Source organism: Poecilia mexicana, unplaced genomic scaffold (assembly GCF_051168715.1).
Source record: "Poecilia mexicana isolate PSO_F unplaced genomic scaffold, ASM5116871v1 scaffold_7, whole genome shotgun sequence".
Taxonomy (NCBI): Eukaryota; Metazoa; Chordata; class Actinopteri; order Cyprinodontiformes; family Poeciliidae; genus Poecilia; species Poecilia mexicana.
The window spans coordinates 2156965-2172468 of record NW_028263376.1 but is presented as its reverse complement, the minus strand read 5'-3'; the positions used below and the strand labels follow the sequence as shown (position 1 = coordinate 2172468).

At 40.3% G+C, this 15504-nt stretch overlaps 1 protein-coding gene across 1 annotated transcript in view; it reads right to left on the bottom strand.

Annotated features, from left to right (window-relative positions):
• The window catches only part of prex1 (phosphatidylinositol-3,4,5-trisphosphate-dependent Rac exchange factor 1), a 112516-nt gene that overhangs the window by 15109 nt on the left and 81903 nt on the right, over window positions 1–15504 (bottom strand). Inside the window, exons 20-26 of the mRNA XM_088006872.1 lie at window positions 11384–11523; window positions 9997–10141; window positions 8653–8828; window positions 8056–8217; window positions 7541–7751; window positions 4304–4568; window positions 1998–2210 (exon numbers count right to left, since the gene is read on the bottom strand). Coding sequence (XP_087862998.1) covers window positions 1998–2210; window positions 4304–4568; window positions 7541–7751; window positions 8056–8217; window positions 8653–8828; window positions 9997–10141; window positions 11384–11523 — 1312 coding nt within the window. The remainder of the gene's footprint in view (window positions 1–1997; window positions 2211–4303; window positions 4569–7540; window positions 7752–8055; window positions 8218–8652; window positions 8829–9996; window positions 10142–11383; window positions 11524–15504) is intronic.

Here is a 15504-nt window from a genome sequence, read left to right as displayed (position 1 = left end):
GAGGCAATAAAACTCAGGGGAGAGTTAATGTAAGTTGGTTGAGTCCCCCATCTGGATATGTGGATGTGCACATGGAGTGTATTGGGGTGTATTCAGACAGTCACACACTTCATGTGTGTGACTGTCACACACAAAGCAATTTTCCTAATTTAGCCTCAGAAAGCTGCAGCCAAATGTGTGAGCGCCGCTGAGATAATTACAGTTTGTAGTAACAGGTTTGCCTGGAACGTAAACCCAAAACAAACAGAACTGCTCACAGCTCAGATACACACAGATTAATTTATCTGCAGATCCAAAACCGTTAGGAGAATACAACACAAAGTGAGCAACAGCTTCACTTTGACATTACTCCTCTGTTTATCTTACAGACTGGATTTGTTGCATCATGTGTTGTTTTCTTCCAAGACAAAATGCTCATAAAATGCTACAACTCACTGCAGTCAATTACATTTCCAAGGCTGACACATCATCAATAAATGCATTTCAACAACCTGAAGAAGGTTATGCAGTAAATTCTAACTGAATTACATCCTCTGAACTGTAACCTGTCACAACTGGATGCAGAGTTTAGAATAAAAACACTTCCTCCTGCTCGCATGAATCAGGGTTTCTCACCTCTTCTGTGCCACCGAAGCACATCACCATCACACCACTCTTAGCTCTGACTGCACATCCAGACTTCTCTACAGAAAGGCTAGTAGCTCTGAGTTACAACTTTTATTTGTCTTTTTAAGATTCTGCAAAAAACGTCACATAAATTTGGCCTGTCACAATAATTTTTTTCTGGACGATAAACTGCCCCAGACATAAGTGCAATAAACAATAATATTGTTGCTTTATGAGCATTTTCAAGTAATATAATGATGGGATAATAATGCAAGATCACATTGTCAAAGATCAATAAACTTTAATATATAAAAAACATTCAACACTGAATCTGGAAGATGTTTTAAATACCTAAAATAAAATTTCAAAAACAATTAATTATGAAGACAGTGTAAACAAAATTGTACTTCAAAAAATGTCTAGTTGAGACCAAAGCAGCAGACTGAAAATATTCATCATCCAGTTTTTGGTAGAAAGAGAGAAAAGAGAAAATGGTTTTATTCTGTGATCAATTGATTTATTGCTTATTACAACAGGCCTAATCTACATGTCACTTTCTTTGCTCATCCCTTTGTAAAAAGTGGGTATAATTAAATGTCTGCCACAAAGTCCTGCTACTGGAAGCAGTGATTTTGGAAAGGGACAGCAGCATCAAACCTGAGAGTCTCTAGTTTGCATCTGGGTATTTTGTGGTTTGTCTCTTTTAAAACACAGCAGCACATTTATGTGCATTTCATTTAATTGATTCCCTTTTACTGAGCCTTAATCCACTGCTACCTTTCTGTCTTTACACACCTTCTGTGTGTGTGTGTGTGTGTGTGTGTGTGTGTGCGTGCGTGCGTGTGTGGGTGTGTGTGTGTGTGTGAGAGCAGCTACAGTTTCCTTTGCATTTTATTACGATGAGGTGGCTGTGTTTCACGTGGCGGGCCTGGCTCTAATGACAGAGCTGCCGAGGGGGCCGCACCCTAAACAGTTTGGCTGTATTACACAGCGGCCACCACACCAACAACCAATAACTGCATCTTAGTGGGTGGTGTGGAAGGTGGAGCTCGGCCCAGCGCGCTACGCACGCAGAGCACTGAATTAACTCACAACAAGCAAAATGACATAAGCAGCCCTGACCAAATCATTTTGAAGTCATTTTTAGCTCCCAGTCAGAATGCCAACATCTGGGACTAATTGTAGCCTGAAGGGGGGAAATGAGAAGCATTAAAACTCAGAAAAAAGGGAGTCTGAATGTTGTTCATGTTTTATGGAAGTAGTAGCTCCAGAAAAAAAGAGGTGTTAACAATATAAACTCCATTTTTCATTAACAGGCTATCATTTCTAGGATTTATGGTGACCTAGTTGAAAGCACTGGTGAGTTTTAGGCGGGACCTGAGGAAGCTCACCTGTAGGAGTCCCTGTAGCTCATGGTGTCGTGCCCAGAGTCCTCCTGGTCCTCCTCATTCACCTTGAAGCAAACCTTTTTAATGCCTCCTGGCTCTGCTTTGTCCTGCTCACAGCCGTCTTCGCAGGGGGCCAAAGGCTGACCCGACTCGTCAGCGGGGGGCTCCCCGCCCTCCCCATCCAGCTGGGTGGGTTCAGTGATGGACGACAGGAGGCTGCGGAACCAAGAACAATGAGAAACATTTTGTTTTTTGTAACATTATTACCATTTAGCCTAAGGCATTCTTATAACCAAACCAGAGCAATGTGCTGATATTTATGTTTAAATAAACACTGCAAAGTGAAACAGCACATCTATTCATTCACACCCCTTCCTGAGCATAAACACACAATGTGCATCTCTTTCTCTGGATGTTATCTTGGACTCACTCCCTGTTCCTGTTCTGGGTCTGTTCCAGAAACATTTTGGGGCTGAAGAATGTCCCTTCTGTCAACCGAGGGCTTTAAACAAGGCAAAGGGCAGACAGAAGCCTGGGCCCTGAGAGGGCGTGGCCTGGGTTAACAGCATGGGTTCGTTTCTTTGCAGACAGACGGTAAACTCTGACCCAACAGGTGATGATGATGATGATGATGATGATGTACAGCTCACAACCAGAACAGAGGAATGGAAATATATGAAAGAAGCAACAAGATGATAGAAGATTTTACGACGAAATACAACAAAAAATATTTTACACTTGATTTTTTTTCTCTACGTTCCAGTCAGAAGTGTATATGAACTCATTGTGTGCATAAAAGTAATTCATTTTGGGATTTTAAGTATGTTCCTTTTTCAGAATGGAATGATGATACAATAAACAACTTTAATGATTTTCAAAGAACATGAAATTAGTGTAAAGTTTAAAGTTTATTGTGGCTATAAATAAACTTAATTTGGCTCAACGTTTCAGCTGACAGAATGTGGATGTGGTTGAGGTACAGCCTAGCATTACCCTGCATTATCTATTTATTATCTGTTTATGATTATTTTGGTGTTGGACACCCGTTTGTAGAGAAACTGTCTACATTTCATCAGCTAAACATGGAAGACTTCCTCCATCCTCATTATGCCACTCACTTTGTAAAACTGTGTTCTAACCTTGAGCCTCATTTAAACACACATCTAACCACTGAATCCAAACAGCTAAATCTTTGGTCAGACCTTTGAATAAGGTAAATTTATTTATATAGCACAATTTCAGCAACAAGGCAATACAAAGTGCTTTACATGAATTAAAAGTTAATACAAACAATATAACAAACCAAAGGAAAGAGCAAAAGAAGAAAAAGAATCAAATAATGTTGATCCAAAGTATATAAACTAGACAGAATATGGCAGCTACCCCTAAAGGTGTAGTTTAGGGGTAGCTGTGCTTGGTTCCTGGTGTTAAACTTCTCTAAACTGAGATTCAGCAGCTTCCACTTAATGACAAGCTGGGGTCTTTCGGCTGTTTTAGTCATTTCTAAACATCTGAACCAATGTCCTTTCGTCTCCGGGAGACACTTTTGGTCAGACAGTGGAAACTGGAATCTTCTGTTCCTACAAGACAAAAATCCCGAAGCTTGTAGAACAGCCTTAAACTATATGAATTCAATGATTTAAATCTACAAAGAAGAGTCTTCAAATTTCCAGCAGAAATTCTTCCAGAAGTTTGTTGGTGGCTAGAAAAATGTGAGTGATTCCCCAGCAACTGGCTAATGGACATTTATCCAAATATTATATGAGTATTCATTGATCAATTCCATCCTTATTTCCAGAAAGCTAGGAAACAGGAAATAGGAAAGAACAGGAAAGGAAAACAAAGGAAAAGAGAGGAAAGTAAAAGAAAAAACGTAGGACATGAGGATGCAAGGCCAGAAGGGCACAGTGAGGTAGGACACAAGGAAGTAAGAAAGACAGAGATCAGGAAACGTAGATAAACACAACAAGAAAACAAACAAGAAAGGAAAAAAACAAAGGAAGGAAGGAAGAAAGGCAGAAAGGATAAACACAAGCAGGCAAGAACTGAAAGAAGGACTCAACAAAGTACATAAGGAAGACAGGAAGGAGTTGAGGAAGGACACAAGGAAAAGAGCAAGAACAAAACAAAGCACAAACAATTTTCAAACAATGGGAGAGATGTTAAGTCTGGAAAATTGCAATATTTTTTCTCTCTTATTTGCTTTCCTTATACTTTTCCAGAGTCCTAGGAATGCTGCTGGATGAAAGCATCTGACCAAAACAATGCTGAAGAGATGTTTTAAGAAGTATTTCAGGTCTTATACTTACACGTCTATTTGAGCAACATATTGCTTCATCTCCCTCACTGCAACGTCCAGGCGGCTGTACAGGTGGATGTAGGCGTCCTGCGTCTCCGTGTCTTCCTGTTTGAGCAGGAAGCTCAGCCCGCCTTCTCCCTGGATGCCCTCGCCTCTGTCCAGGGTTTCCTCCGTGCCGCCGTCGGCCTCACCCCCCTCCAGGCCGGAGCAGGTCCAGGAAGGAGCGCCCATGCTGGTCACACAGTGCTGGGTGTGCGACATGGGGTTGAGCTGAGCTGAAGGACAGGTGAGAAGACGATCACACACGGACACCGCTGTGCACGAAGCGGCTGCTGGAATGAAGAGCAGCTTCCATCTCTGGCTGTTATATGGAAGCCAGATGTTGGAAAAGTACGAAGTGACACCGCTGTCTGGTCTTCATTTCCTCTTAATGGAAAACAACTTACAAAGCACAACTGTTATGCAGAAAAATAGCAGGATGTAAAACTGTTTACTTGTGCTAAATGTCAAACGAAGCAGCGAGCTGAAAAATGTAAGGGCTGCAGACGGAGTCGATTCGTGTAACTAACCTTAAGAGGGTTTAAACAAAAAACAATCTGTCTTTTATTGTGTGGGGTTAGTTTGTTCGAAATGTTGAAGAAAGGGATGTTTTTCTCCTGCAAATATATTAATTTACATACAATGTTTTATTTTCCCAAAGAACAACAGACTTCTTGGTCCTTGAACTTTTTTTGGGGATGTTGTTGCATTATAAACACAAACCTCAATGACCAAAACAAAGCAGTGCATAACTGCAAAGGAAATGCATCATATTTTCTTTAACCAATATCTGGAAAATATTTGTATCTATACCGCATCAATATTTAGTTCTAATTATAGCATTAAATCTTTTGGTGTGTCTTCACACATGAAGTGACTCAAATATTCACCCATTGTTCTTGGAAAAATAGTGAAAGCTCAGGTCATCTCTATAATAAATTATTAATTTTGAAGTCTTGCCACAAATTCTTAATTAGATTTAGTTGATTTAATTAATTAGATTTAGATTTAGTCAAATTTTAGTCTTTCTAACATCTGAATGTGCTTTTTGATAAAGGAATATATTGTTATTTTGAGACCATTGTTCAGTAATATAATGATAATAGCATAATAATGCAAATACACTCCTTCAGAAATCAATAAACTTTCATTTCTAATGAACATTTAGCATGGTAACTGGAAAACATTTTAAATATCCAAAATAAATAAAGCAACAAATAAAACAAATTATGAAGTCTCTGTAGACAAAACAGTCCTTAAAAAAACCAGCCTACTTGAGACAAAAACACCAAACTGAAGACTTTAATCAACTAGTTTCTGGTATAAAGAGTGAAAAGAGAAAAACAAATAATCCTGGAAATGAAAATTATTGAGCATGTTTTAATTTATCATGCCATTGATTTATTAATTGATTTATTGCTTAATGGCCATGTTTGGTTAGGTTTGCATTCATAGCAAACTGTTTCCACTAGTGGATGATGGGTTGATTAGTGTCAAAGGTCAAAGGATATTGTTTCATAACTTAAACCTGTATAAAGTGCCTTAACCCTTGTATGTGGAAATGGGGTCCAACCGACCCCACACAAGTAAAACTTGTATCATTTGCCATAGTCCTCTACGTCTGCCTCAGTCCTCGCACACACAAGGGTTAATGTTCTCTAACAAACAGAGAACAGCTGCATATATGCTGAGATGAAATTAGACACAGCTGGATTATTTACTTATTGGCTGAGATTAAAACTCCAACAAAATACATTAAAGTTCGAGGTTTTAATGCAAAATGAAAATACTTTCAAAAAACACTGCAAAACTAAGGACCATCGTTCTGCATTGGAAAGCAGATCATCTGACGATGACGACTGCTGGGCAGATATCTGCCTCGCAGCTGGGACTTGAAAGAAAAATGAAGACAAGCCATCCTCTAAAAAGCCAGTGCTGCTGCACAGTCTGCTGTCTAGACAGCTGTGTTGCATTTTCATCTTTGCTGAGAGCAGACATAGCTCAGCAGTTCAACTTAAAAACTCCTAATTAATAACAAGTTCTGTCGCGACAAAGCTGATCAGTGTAGCTAGCTGAAGACAGATGCTTTGCTTCCACACATGCAGGATTTCTAAGATCCTTGTTATTTTTAGTTAGGTACCAGCTTTTCTCCTTCCTCTCATTTTTACCTTTCAAGCAATGAGAGAACTTCAAACATCCTAAACTTTCTTTGCAGACATCATTCATTCTTTTGTAATGTTCATACTGTGGGAATAGTAGGAGGCTAATGGAGATCTAATAGCAAACCACTCATCTAATTTGTAATGAGAATCCTTCTTGTGGTCGTACTGTGTTACAGTGAGAAGCTGCAGTTGGTGTTCACTTCTCCATAACCCAGGATTTAAAGAGACACATATGGTAAGAGGCAAAAATGAACACTAACCCTGGAGTTGAACTCCATCATGGTTGTACTACGGTTAAAAATCTTTTTTATTTAATGTATGTCAGGGATTCAGCAGGTTTCACCAACTCAAATTGAAGACTTTTTAATACCAGTGTGAATGACATTTAGGACAGACATGTACAAAAGGAAATCAAATACATAGTAAAAAGCTAAATATAAAAACTATTCAGGAACAAATATGAAATTCACTATAGATATGGTCACATTAATGCTTTAGTTAAAGACATTAATTAACATTCGAAGACGAAGATGAACGCCAGGCAGCCAAATGATGATAGATTTGCCCTTACCCAAGATAGATGCAAACAAAGGTAGCTAGCTTTTGTTTTGAAAAGCTACTGTGGTTGTTCTAAGGTTAAAGTCTTGTCAGATTAACGAGCTATATCTCTGCTATCTAGCAGAGCTGTATCTCTGCTAGATAGCCAGAGATATAGCTATGTAGCTAGCAACTACCTGCTATATTAGCAGATAGCTACCAGTAGCCCCAACTGCCTCAAGTCAGAACGTAACGTAGATGTCTGCAAGTGAGTCCAATAGAAAACAGACTCCAACAGAAAAGTCCCATAAGAAAAGAAAAAGATACATAGAAAATACAAGATTAAATAGTCGTGTCACATCAAATTCTAAGAAATGAGATTAACGTATTTAAGGTCAGCTTACATGTTTTAAATGAATTGAAGATATTTCAAGGGCTTTTGTATATACATGGATGTGAGTATACTTCAGACTTTTTGAGTCTGCATGTGTGTTGTGTGTTAGCAGTACCTTGGTCTGGGTCCATGCCATAAAGGGAGTTTTTGCGACCAAAGCGGATGCTGAAAGTCCTGCCTGCAGACGTGGTGCTTTTGGGGTACGACACCTGCATCAGGTTGACATGGCAGTTTGTGGGAACAAAGTCCATGCAGCCCAGCAGGTGAGGGCGAACGCCAGCCTGCCTGAAGGACGGCCACACCTTGTTCCTCAGCTCCTTAGCAAACTGCAGCAAGCAATGAAAGAAAACATGAAAACAGAAGCAGGAGGTAAGTCAATCTGGTAATTGGGTAAAGCGTTAATTGATCCAGAGGCAACATTTATGCGACTGTAGGAGCCATTGTGCTGTCTCTGGTCTTAAAAGATTAGATACGTGTTGTTGGACAGCCTGTGTGTATTTGAAGTGCAGCAGATCATTTGGAAGTAGCAAAAATAACTCATAGTGGATTTTATTTATATTTTTGAAAGGTTCGGGGATGTTCCAGGTTTTAAATACATCTTCCCAACCTAACAAAAGCGTGACTCGGTACCTCCTGATAGCTGCTGATTCGACGTTTGACGCTCTCCAGCTTGGTGTCACAGATTTGTCTGAACTCGTACTGTGGCATGGTAACGACTCGGTCGCTCTGGGAGATGAGCTGGCTGCAGTTGCGTACGAAGAGGCTGTCATCACCAGAAAATGCCTCAAGGATCTGTGGAGATAAAAACCACAGGACATGGAAGGGTAACAAATGAAAGTTTAGAATATTTGATGCCATCAGTTCCAAACTGATCCAAAGCAAATTTTTCACAAGAAAATTGAATCAATAGAACCAATAAAGTGGCAGCACAAATATCAAACAGTAAACTCTTTTGGTTTCGATTGTAACATCATTTAGTAAAACAGCAAACACGACAGACAAAACGATGGAAAAAGTATCTATATCATTTCACATTCGGTTAGGACCAAACCCTCAATCTATATGAACTGGATTTTATGTGAGTCACCAACACAAAGTGGTGCCTAATTGTAAAGTCGAAGAAAAATGAATGGTTCCTAAATGTATTTAAATAAAGTGCAGAGAACATAAACTGTACACTGATAGATGGAGAGAAACATAAACCTGAAATAATCTTCTGTTAGCTACCTTAGCAGTCAGGCCGAAGCAGCCTTTGGGCTCTACCACCTTCTCCAGGACGTGGCTCTTGATTCCAGCGGTGCTCACGTATTCGTAAACCACTCCGTGCTCCAAGAGGACGTTATCCACCGTCAGGCTGACCAGGGGCAGATCAGCGGACAGGGAAAGTCTGCAGAGCCTGTGGTCTGAGGATCGACGTTACACCAGTTAACTTTGCACATTCAGAGACACCCTGTTTATTTAAAAATGATCTAACATAAAAAAAATACAATTATACTTGAATATCTAAGATTCAAAATGATTGTAATACAGGAGTCCCCTGATTCTAGACAAACACACCTTTCAGTTCCTTCAAGAGGAACACAGTGTGCTTTGGATAAGCATTAAGATCCAAAACTGAGTTCAAATAAACAGAGTAACAACATACTGACCAGACGTTAAACCCTCTGTTATCTTAGAACAAGTTATCTTTTGTTTTATCCCAATGTACAAAGGGTTTGTTCTACAGTTATGATGATATAAGTAGTCCAGTGTGTTTCACTTCACTTGAGTTAAGACTTAATATCAATGACTCTGTTAGCATAGCATTTGACACTGTAATAACACTAAATTAAATCTTTATAATTGTTGCTACTAGTTTCACTTTACTTGAGGTAAGAGTTAATATAAATGACACTTAATGACACTTAATGACATCTTCATAACTGTTGTTACTTGTTTCACTTTACTTAATGACACTGTAATAACATTCAATGACATTTTCATAACTGGTGCTACTTGTTCCACTTGTTGTAAAAGAAATTGTTATTGACTCTGTTATTAAATCATTTGACAGTGTAATAAAGCTTAATGAAATCTTTATTGTTGATCCTACTTGTTTCGCTTTATATCAGGTAGTGGAAATATTAATCGCTCTGTTGTTAAAGCTTTTGATAGGGTTAGTTAAATCATTATGATTACTATTATGACATATTTATGACATGATTTCTTGGTTAATGTCAAGTTGTCATAACAAAGACATTTTGAATAATGTTAACTTTGTATTAAAAGTATCATGATTTACCAAATGAAAACAGTCATAAATATTCATGAAGACTTATTCATGTTCATGACAGGTGTTATGTCATGTTTATGACAGTGTCATGTCAGTCTTATTCACACCCTGTAAAACAAAGTGTTCCCCGATTATTTAATCACAGACACCAGAATTAACTCCATTAAAAATTTTATTCAAGTCCCATCACTAGACAACGGATTTGCAAATGTGATCAAGATTGCAGTTGGTGTTTATAATTAAACTAAGCTAGCTGCATGCTTTAGGATAAATCTGTGATAAAGGTGGAGGTGTTTCACCTGTTCCATTAGTGGTGGTACCCTCCTCATGATTGGAGCCGTTCTCCACCGGGTAAGGCCTGAATGGACTCTCCTCCTTCTCACCAGCACTGCTTGGTCTCTGGAGCTCCTCCACATCCTCAAAGGCACGATAAACCCACTGACACTAGGATGAAAAATAGATTTTAAAAGATTAAAGCTGTCTGGGGAGAATGGGATTTGTCTGAGTCCAGACGTTAAAATCAATCCACTCCATGGAAACTGGAGCAAATTACCAACGGTGATGCAATGGGATGCAAGAAGAATAATGCCGATTTTTCTTTATTTAAAGGACTGGATTAAAAAAAATTATACTGAGACATTTTTCAACTGATCCATATAGAGTGACGCCTACTACACAACATTGGAGGGAGAGACTCTGGTTTTTGTGCCCTTTGGGGACATTTTCACTCCAACAGAAGAGCCAGAACTGAATGAAAGCAAGTATTTGATAGCATCTAATCATTTATCCTACTGTTGGCTGAGCCAAACAGACCAGATCAGGCTGTTTGACAGATCCTGTTCGGTACGCTGAAGCAGAAGGGAATAGTCAAAAAAGACAAGAAAAAAACAGCACTTTACAGCATACGGAGGACACTCAGTGCTGTCTGCAGCCTTGTGAAATACCGCCTGGAGACAAAGTGCTGCAACCAGAATGTCAAAACAGGCAGGGAAGAGCAGCTTGAGTGTGTGATAGCAGCCACGCGGTGTGGAGTTTAAGAAAGAGTTTAATGGTGAGTCAGAGCACAGGAATCTAAACCAAACACTTGGCAAAGTCAATGGAAGAGATAAGTTCTTACAATGCCTTTTGAATCCAGGCAAGATGGCATCTTCAACTAAAAAAATGTAATTACACTGATAATTTATGTAAGAGATTGTTAAGCAGATGAAGTTTTAAAAAACAACAGATCTTTTGCTCTTAGGCTAAAATCGTATAGAGAAATGTTTGTGTCGCTGTGTTTACGCTGCTGTCCAAAATAAGAGCAACAGATGAAGATTCCTCACTCTGCTGGATAAAGAAAAGCTGTTTCCTCTTACAGTTCCAGAGCTGGGCAGGACTCCCTGCTTCTGTACCTGATGGTTTTAACTGGTTGAACGTGTTTGTGTCAACAGGTTACTTCAGAAATCACATGGGGGGGGCGGAATCCTAAGGTTCAGTCCTTGGACCCCTCATATTTAATATGTACATGCTCCAGTTGGCTCAGAAAGTTTTTCTCTTATTACCACAATGACAATAACTAGGGATAGCAAAGGCTGGGTCAGAATTTAGTTCTTCTCAATGAAAGTACAACTTCTGCAAAACGAAAATAAAAACAACCCAAAAAGCATGTGCATGTGAAGAACAGAGTGGTGTTGTGTGTGTCCTCACTGTCTGGGGGGGTTCCTGGTGTGTGTGCTGTGCGCTGAAGTGCTCCAGGACCTCCTGGTGATCGCTGCGATTCACATTGTTGCCGTTGACCTTCAGGATGACCTGGCCGGGCTGAAGCCCTGCTGCGGCCGCTTCCCAGCCTGCAGGAGGTCAAAGCAAAACCACAATGTAAAACGCACTGTGGCAGAACCAGAGTTACAGCAGACATACAAAAAAAAGTGTTTTAATGCCATCTCTGCCAGAGTATTCATAACCGATTAACTTTTTCACATTTTGAAAAGTTATTTCTACAAACCTCAACATATTTCATTTATGTGAAACACAAAAAGTTATCTGTATTTGTAAACTGGAAGGAAAATAATTTTTTAACAAGTTTGCAAATAAAAATTGTGGCATCCATTTGCAATTATTGCCCCATTAAAGAAAGGCACTGCGACAGCATAATGCTGCCACCACCATGTTTTTACTATAAGCATACTAAAGGTCAGATTTGTGGAGTGAACAACTAATATTTGCTCCACCAATAGATAAACTGTGGATTTCTGCAGGATTCCAAAGAACAGCTGAAATTATACTGGGATTAAATTCCAGACAGACTAACAATTTTTATTAGGTGACCTTTCAAAGTACATGTTTTAGGCCTAAAAGGAGGGTGAAGGGAAAAACATGCATATTCCACTTCATAATAACGCCTTGTTTTGTCTCGGACTATCACAAAAATCCACCTGAACTACACAGAAGTGTCTGGTTTAAGGCCTGTCACAATAACAAATTTTGCTGGGTGACTAATTGTCTCAAAAATTATTGCGATAAACGATAATATTGTTTGAAGATCATTTTTAACTGATGTAATGGTAATGACATAATAATGCAAGCGATATCCTGCCAAAAATAGATATACTTTACTTTCAAAAGAACACTAAACACTGGAACTGTCCGCCTGTCAACTAAATAAACAAAACAACCAAAAACCAAAATAAAATGGACTCTGTCTCCATTAACAAAAAATGCACTTGAATAAAAACTAAATATAAAATGGAAATAAAAACTACATTCAACCAAAAAAGTACAGATTATGAAATATGTATACTATATTGCCCTTCAGTAATTAATAGATTTAGATAGAGAAGATGGGCACATCCCACTATCTGATGCAATAGTTCACTCCTCTCTTAAGCCCAGTTCACACTGCACGATTTTTTTTGCCCCGATTTCCCCGTTACAACAATCTTAGAACGTCCAACAATCGTAACCGATCATCCCGGAGTGTGTGGTGTGTTACGACTGATCGGGTCCAGTCGGTCCGCTCCGATCTAAATCAGGCATATTCAACATGTTGGATTGTCTTGGCCAGTTTATCAGCGACGGGGGGTGGGGGGGTTCTCCAACTGGGAGCGAGAACGCAGCCTGTTGAATGTGACAGGTAGTCAATCAGAAAGTACGGATTCCCCTTCGTGCTTTCTGAGTGGAAAGCATGAAGGGGAATCCCAAACACCTGACACGGCGCAACCCGAAGTCCAGCGGACATCGGAGATGATATGTGGAAACAACATGAATGTTTATTCAACATTTCATGAGAGGAATATCCACAGAAATGACAAAGAGAGGAGTTGGAGCCAAAATGCTACCGCAGTTGATAAACCGGTAACTTTTCAGCTGTTTATCGTTAACGTGACATAAATAGGTTATAATGATAAGGTTATTTATTCAGCCGCGTTCGTTTACTTTAAATTCACGTGTGATATAGTGTGAGCTGAGCATTACACTAAGGAAATGAGGAAGGGAGGGTCAGTGGAGAACACCGGAGTTGAGCCTTTTTTCATTCAGTGTCATCAATAGGAAGAAAAAGGCAGGAAGAAACGATAAAGCCGATCAATTAAAATAAGGTCGATAATTTTAATTTATCATGCTATTAACTGATTTATTGTTTATCGTGACAGGCCTAAAATGTCACAAAATGTAACAAAATTAAACATTTGCTAGAATAAATCCAAATATATTTTCTAAATCTGTGATGTGGCACTTAGAGGAAAGCAGCAAATGAATGTGTTCAGTGACATCACGTGAGGTTTCACAGCCTGGAAGTCCAATCAACACCTCCATCATTTCTCCTCACTAATCTAAAAATACAAGTGATGCCTTCACTTCCAGCAACTCTGGGGCAACTCAACCAACTGTGGACCCAGTATAAGAGGAGAAAATACTGGACTCTGACCCACTGGCACATTGGAAAAAAGACAAAGCTCAATCACCAACAGAGTCAGAGGTTATGTAGGGAAGAGAGAAGACAGAGTGAGGTGAAAGCAGAGAAGTCATAAAGTGAAACCAAGGTATTGCATTCCTTAACTCTGTGACTCTATTCAACATGTTTGTCCTCCTGCTTGTGTCTAACTTCCACCACAGATCCGTCCATAATTTCTCATGTCCAGGGGTGAAAGTAGTTTTAAATTCTTGGGGGTACTATGACACAAAAGTAAATATATATTTATTAAAAAAAAATTCCCTTCTCACCCTCCGCGGGTGGTCTCTTTCATCCTCTGAGCTCGGGTCCTCTACCAGAGGCCTGGGAGCTTGAGGGTTCTGCGCAGTATCTTGGCTGTGCCTAGAACTGCACATTTCTGGACTGAGATGTCTGATGTTGTTCCTGGGATCTGTTTTAGCCACTGCTCCAGTTTGGGGGTGACTGCCCCGAGGACCCCGATGACCACAGGCACCACTGTGGTCTTCACCTTCCAGGTCTTTTCCAGTTCCTCCCTGAGGCCCTGGTATTTCTCCAGTTTCTCGTGCTCCTTTTCCCTGATGCTGTAATCACTTGGTATTGCTACATCCACCACAACAACTTTCCTCTGTTGTTTATCCACCACCACAATGTCCGGTTGGTTTGTCATTACCATTTTGTCTGTCTGGATCTGGAAGTCCCACAGGATCTTAGCTCGGTCATTCTCCACCACCTTTGGGGGTGTTCCCCACTTTGATCTCGGGGCTTCCAGTCCATATTCTGCACAGATGTTCCTGTACACTATGCCCGCCACTTGGTTATGTCATTCTATGTATGCTTTCCCTGCCAGCATCTTGCCCCCTGCTGTTATGTGCTGGACTGTCTCAGGGGCCTCCTTGCACAACGTACACCTTGGGTCTTGTCTGGTGTGGTAGATCTGAGCCTCTATTGCTCTGGTGTTTAGGGCCTGTTCCTGTGCAGCCAGGATGAGGGCCTCTGTGCTGTCCTTGAGTCCAGCTTTCTCCAGTCATTGGTAGGATTTCCTTATATCAGCCACTTCAGTTATTTGTCAGTGGTACATCCCATGTAGAGGCTTGTCCTCCCATTATGGTGCCTCCTGCACCTCGTCCTCTGTTCCCCATTGTCTGAGACATTCGCTGAGCACGTTGTCTGTTGAGGCTTTGTCCTTGATGTATTTATGGATCTTGGACGTTTCATCCTGGACAGTGGCTCTCACACTCACTAGTCCTCTGCCTCCTTCCTTACGGCTTGTGTACAGTCTCAGGGTGCTGGATTTGGGGTGGAACCCTCCATGAATGGTTAGTAGCTTCCGAGTCTTAACATCCGTGGCCTTCATCTCTTCCATTGGCCAGTTAATTATTCTTGCAGGGCATCTGATTACTGGTAAGGCATAGCTGTTTATTGCACAGATCTTGTTCTTGCCATTGAGCTGACTTCTCAGGATTTGCCTTATTCGTTGGAGGTATTTGGCTGTGGCTCCAACATCAAGCTGTACACTCTTGGCGTACAGCTTGATGTCATCCATGTAGAGGAGGTAACTGATGGTGGCCCCATTCTTGAGTCGGTATCCGTAGCCAGTCTTGTTGATGATTTGGCTGATGGAGTTCAGGCCTATGCAGAACAGCAGTGGGCACAGAGCATCTCCTTGGTATATGCCACATTTGATGGACACTTGTGCAAGTGGTTTGCAGTTGGCTTCAAGGGTGGTTTTCCACAGCCCCATCGAGTTTGCAATGAAGGCTATTAAGAGTCCTATTGATGTTGTACATCTCTAAGCATTCAATGATCGAGGTATGTGGCATTGAGTCATAGGCTTTCTTGTAATCAATCCAAGCGGTGCACAGGTTGGTGTGTCGGGTTTTGCAGTCTCGGGCGACTGTGT